Here is a 6,000-nt window from a genome sequence, read left to right on the forward strand (position 1 = left end):
AAAGGCAAAAAAATACAACTCAGGGGATCCTACTGAGCAACAGAGAAGAGAATGACAGACAACGGAACAAAGTTCACACAAGAGAGGGAAGTAACAGAAACTAAAGCAGACAATATTTCAAAGAAAACAGAATAAATTACACTAACAAAAGGAAAAACATGCTTCTTACAAAGCATGAACTAGGACTGGCAGAAGTCCTAAATATTTTGTCATGAGTGGTTTCATGTTCATGTCTGCAGAATCCAGGATGAAGAGGCTCCCTACTGGAAGTGGCAAAAGGGAACTCCAGACTAATGACAAACATGACCAGAGATGAAAGGGATGCTGTTAGTGTTGCAAGAGGTGAAGGAGACTGTCACAGTCTGGGGAAAGTCACACAAAGACCTGACAGACTCTGGTTAGCTTAACAGAACCATGTTAATAGCTACTGCCTCAGACAGCACTGCATTCCAGGACTAGCAAAACTACAGCTTTGTCAGACAGCAGCAAGTCATGAGTACTCAAACACCACGGATTAAATGTGTAACATATTAGGAAAAAACTGCTAGCTGGCTGCAGATTTTTCACTTATTTTGCTAACATGAAGTTTCAACAAAGACTGATATAACAAGAAAGAGCTCAACAGTGGCATTACAGGCTCATGACAAGCTTGATTTTCAACTAAACAATTGATCTTGGGTTTTTTTCTGAGCTATGTCTTCTGGAAGTATACAGAAATCCAGACTTCAGGACATAGTGAAAGCATGTCAACTTGTTCACACAACTCTCCTTCCTGGAAAGAAACTTCATTAACTTAAGGAAAGAAATCTACAAAGACTGAGCATATATGACCATCTCTCAGTCAAGCACCTCTAGAACAGCTGCAGCTAAAGCAACTTTATCATTCCACACACTCCTCTCCATCTATAAAAAAACATACACTTAAATACAATACAGGCAAAGTCAGATAGCACTATAAATCTAATATGACAAAAAAGACTTAAGAGTTGCTAGAACAAGATGAAGAAAGTAAAAATTAAACTTGAAGAGAGAAAGAGAATAAATAAACAACCCATAACTCCCTCAAATTGCATCACCCAGTATTTTCAGGCCAGCTTTCCTGGAGGACCAGCAAAGGAGAAGCGGGGTTGAGCAAAAGAGAAAAGCAAGAAGCCTTCAGAAGCGCCATCAGATCTGAGTTAAGTAAAATAGTTTACTAGAAGGATGGAAACTGAATTAAGAGGTACTAGCAGAAGGCAGCCAGGTCAAGATTGGTAGGTCCTCCAGAACTTGAACAGAAAAGAACCAAATTCAAGATACACTGAAGCTTGATCTTACAAAGCAAAACACCAAAGAAAAGAACAATTAATAAAAATACATTTTTATACATTAATTAACACAAATATAAGGAAGAGGAAGATGAAAGTGTCAGCACTGTTGAACTGAAAAGGCAAAAGATACCAAGCACCAAGGACTACGGAGACTTACAAACAATACTTTGACCAAGTGATGGTTAGAAAGAGGAAACTCAGAAGGTAGAACAAAAAGTAATTGGAGAATTCCAGACTGATCTTGAGCAACACAGCTCTAAGGCCTATGCTATAGAACAATATATATAGGAAATTCCATCAGCAAGCAACTCAGAGCAGCATTCAGCACAGAAATCTGAAGTGCCAATAACGCACAAAACATACAAACATGTTTTTTCCAGAAAACCATCAGTTACAATGAGTCTTTTACATGATAACCAGAAGTCAGGAGGCAAGAAGAACTGTACTAGAAAATGTTTAAGAAGAGTTACAAAACATAAAGATCTTTTACCTTTGGTGCAATTCACATCATATAATTCTTAGGGTTATATCTTAAGAAAATACAGTCCTGTTTCTGATTGTTCAAGGCACTGCATGTCTTATGTTAGTGGCAAAAAAAAGCAACACATGGAGATTGGAAAGAGAATTTACAAACACAGCGCCATTTCTGGTTGCTCAAACAAAGCTCACTGTACTTCACCTCCACTCGAATGGAGAAGGACTGAACAAGGCAGCTCTGACTAATCATACAGTGTGAACCCCTGGTCGTTATTCGGGAAGCATTATATTTAATAATTTACTGTGCAGTCACCTTATTTAGCATAAGATCTTAATTAATTGACTCTAGATGAAAGAGGGATGTGCTACGTTTTTCTATTTCAAAGCTACAGAATCCAAGGTAAATACAAACACAAATATATATCTGCTTTTGTGTAGGAAAGAAAACCTACTAGACCAAAGCAATGTAAGATTTGACAGCGATATAATCTTTAAAATTTCATTCATCACCAAAGCTACATCTGTGACACATTTAATCAGACACAGACAGCCAGATTCACAGAGCCTGGCATTTTGACGAAGTCAGCATCGCAGGGTATATTGTTCTGGACAGTCGGCATTCAACTCATCTGGCATCTACCCCTGGCACTGCCCAGTCCCTTCCCGAAGGCCACAGCCCGCTCTCAATCGATACCTGGCAGCGCAGGAAGCGGACGCGGCCGTGAAACTTCAGGAAAGGGCTGGGCCAGTCATTGCATAAAGCCCCAGCTGGGGGTTCCTCGCTAGAGGACAAGGCAGCTACAGCCCAGCCCATGAAGGAGCGGGAGGCGGCCGGCACCGAAAGGACAGGCTGTCTGCCCGCCCGCACCGCCGCTGCCCCGGGCCCGCCCATCCCGGTCCCGATCCCGGCTGTCGCCCCCCGGGCCAGGGACCGGGAAGGGCCGCCCGCCGTGCTCGGCCGCCCCTGCGGACGTGGCGCGGCCCCTCCCGGTCCTCGCAGCCCCGAGCAGGACCCGCGGGGGCAGCGCCGCGCCCGGGCGGCCCCTCGTCCCCTGCCCCGCGTACCCTTGGCCTCGCAGTCCGCGCAGTACTTGTTGTCCTCCTCCCGCAGCAGCTTGGCCAGGATGGCCTGGTGCTGCTCGTTCTGCTTCTGCGCCTTCTCCCGGCAGGAGCGGGTGGCCATGGCGCGGCTCGAGTGGGCCGGGAGCGGGACCGGGAGCGCTCCTGCCCTGGCGCGGCCACGGGAACCGGCGGCCGCGAGCGCTGACTTCCTCAACCGGAACTACTTGCGGACGCGGACGCATCCGCCTGCCTCTCTCCCTTCCCGCTGCTCCCCGCGCGCGCGCACACGACCCTCCCTCAAGCAGCCCCTTATGCCGCGAGAGACGAAAAATAGTCCGCCGCGTCCCAAATGCCGCGCTGGGATGTCGCCCCTTCCTCGGAGATCTTCCCAAAGAGCGGAAACGCCCGCCCTGGCTTTGGAAGGGCACGGAGGGGCGGTGCCCAGCCGAGTGGAGTCACCTGTGCCCAGCAGGTGAAATATCCATCCGCCGGAGGGTGACCCCACCCTCCAGGTGTTGCCCGGGGGGAGGGCGGAGCCCGGCGCGAGCGCCGCGGCGCCCCGGCCCGCTCCACTCCGGCCGTGAGGGGACGGGTCTCTGGGCTGTCCTGGAGGCCGCGCTGCTCCATGTGGCAACAAGGTGGCAAGTACCCCGAAACACACAGCCAAGGGATCTGCCAGTGTCCGTGGGATTGGGACTCCCTGTGTCTTTGAGGCAGGTGTCTCTTTCTTCAAGCCGCTGCTGAGGGAATAAAAATAAGCTCTTACAGCCTCTTGACTGAACAGATACTGCCATAGCCTTAACTTGCCCTCTGAACTTTCTCCAAGAGTACGTGTTTCTGTCTGAAATAAAACATTGCAAGCAGCAGAGACCATACAATGAGGAGACCGAGGTGGTGAGATGCTCCCACCGAGGTGGTGAGATGCTCTGAGGAACGCAGAGCTGGATCCTGAGGCTACTCTGTGGGTTGGACACAAAGTACCTGCAGAAGGCACAGCCCAAGCTGATTTTCTGGGACCAAGGCTGGACCTCAACACTTTGTACCATGTCTATATTGCCCCCTTTCTCCATTTTGGATCATGTCCCTTCACCTCTCTTGACTACTGTGTTGAGTCTGTTCACCAGTAACATTCTTTTTTATCAAATCAATTCTAGCTTGTGGTTTTTTGCCTCTGATCCAACCCTTCTGGAAAGAGCTGAAGCCTATATATAGCCTATAAAATACTTAAGTGAGGCAGATGGAATTTCAGGTCTTTTCTCTCTCAGCCATTAAATTACTGAGTCATTCTCCATATCTTTCTTTTTTTCAGTTCCAGTGGTGAACTAAACATCCCCTAGGTTTGGAAGAGTTACAACAGAAAAAACTGAGAATAATGCACAGCAAGTTAATTAGTAGCTAGCTAGCACCCAAAATGGGAGAATGTGCTTAGATTTCCCTCAAATAGAGAGTTAAAATCTGCCCATAGAGTGTCCTGGCCAGTGAGCTACTGGGTGTGAGGCTGCAAAATGAGAATGTGGTATAGACACATAATTTCAACAGAGGGTTTAGCATCCTATTTGGAGCAGGCATTAAGGGTTAAAACCAGAAATACAGAATGGCAACAACAAAGCTGAGCTCCAGCTGCCTTACTGCAGTGTCTAAATCCAGATTTGCTACACCAGAAGGTGTGCAACACAAACGTTGTACTCTGATATTTGCCATGAGTCCCTTGCCTACAGACTTGATTATTGGGGCACAATAGTCCTGGCTGCTTAAACATGACATTAAATAGGATTGACTTCTTCTAGCTGAATATTTACCTACAAGCATACAACTTTTTTCTAGCCTAAAGTGGTTTTAATTATTGGATTTTTTTTGTAGAGAAAACCAGTTTCAGCTAGAAGGGCAGCCTCTGCTCCTTACTGTTATTCCAGGACTCAGAGCAAGAGAAGTGGGGAGGAATTCCCTGAGAGAAAAGGATATTAACTTGCCTCTCATATGCCAAGTAACCAGCAGCACTGCCATTTTACAAGAAAATAGTAGTTGCTTTTGTACATGACGGACTTAACCTGTAATTTACATGTAGGCTGAAATTGTCTTCCATACTGCCAGAAAAAACCTACACAAGTGCAGACTAAGTATATTGTTTGATGTGCACTTTTGCCCTTAGTGCCTTAAAACTAGATATCTTGATTTATATGGAATATCCTCTTCTAACTGTCAAACATGAAGATGCACTTTCTGTGTTCAGGTCTGAAAATTATCCTTTCCTTCTAAATACTTCTGCTTCTAGTAGAAACACGAAATCACCTGCTTCACCAGGGGGCTGAGATGAACAGGTTATTAATATTTTAATAGATAGCGCTTTGAAAACAGCGTGCTGTAAATACACTATTAGGTGTTTCCCTCAGAGTTCAAATGAATCGAAGGAGGACAAAAATGTATCCCTTCTGTGCCTTTGCTGCTTCTTCTAGATCCTAAAGAGAAGCAGAGTGTTGTAGATGTGAAGTTACTGCCCGAAGCATTTTTCAGAGAGAAAAAAAAGGAAGAAAAGATGTCTTTCAGGATACAGTATGATTTACAGAATGAGTCAAGGTCTGCCCACACCATGCCGTGACATGTAGTGCAGAGAGGCCAGAGATGTCGCTCCTTCAGAAGAAGATATGTAGTTGTCATGCTGAGCCTGTCAGCTCAGTGCCCTTTGCTTCACCTTTCATTAAGCCCTGCAGAGCACAACCTATGCAATCCAGTTTTGGAATTCTTTAAGTACATACTCCGTGTTTCAAGACCTGTATCTTCAGAAGTGAGTAAGTTTCATGTGGCTAACTGAATTTTCCATAAAGTAACTTAAACACTGGACTTCTGCAGTTTCCAATGCTAGAGATTGTGTTGTGTTCAGTAAAAGCAAAGATTTGCCCAGCATGAGAAAGATCTCTCCCTAATTGTCACTACTTGTCATCCTGTAGGCTATTTCACTGTTTTGCAGGGATACCTACAGACAGACAGCTTGTGAAGTTCATGTTGGTTTATAATCTGATAGCTGAAATTCACTGAATCTAGACACTCACCTTATTCAGGAATCATCCCATAAAATGGCTTTAAATAGTATTTGCTAATCAGGACAGTATTAGCATAAATTTGACTTAATGGGGAAGAATACATCAGGTGCAAA

General features: G+C 45.5%; 1 protein-coding gene across 2 annotated transcripts in view; it reads right to left on the minus strand.

The window, feature by feature from the left end:
* SMAP1 (small ArfGAP 1) overlaps window positions 1–3,053 on the minus strand; it is a 91,347-nt gene extending 88,294 nt beyond the window's left edge. For both annotated transcript variants that reach the window (XM_027697852.1, XM_027697843.1), the window contains exon 1: window positions 2,853–3,053. In XM_027697852.1, the coding sequence (XP_027553653.1) occupies window positions 2,853–2,970 (118 nt within the window). In that variant the 5' untranslated portion in view covers window positions 2,971–3,053. The remainder of the gene's footprint in view (window positions 1–2,852) is intronic.
* Window positions 3,054–6,000: the final 2,947 nt, after the last annotated feature.

This window comes from Neopelma chrysocephalum, unplaced genomic scaffold (genome assembly GCF_003984885.1).
Source record: "Neopelma chrysocephalum unplaced genomic scaffold, ASM398488v2 Primary Assembly neopelma1_23b, whole genome shotgun sequence".
In the NCBI taxonomy this organism is placed as follows: Eukaryota; Metazoa; Chordata; class Aves; order Passeriformes; family Pipridae; genus Neopelma; species Neopelma chrysocephalum.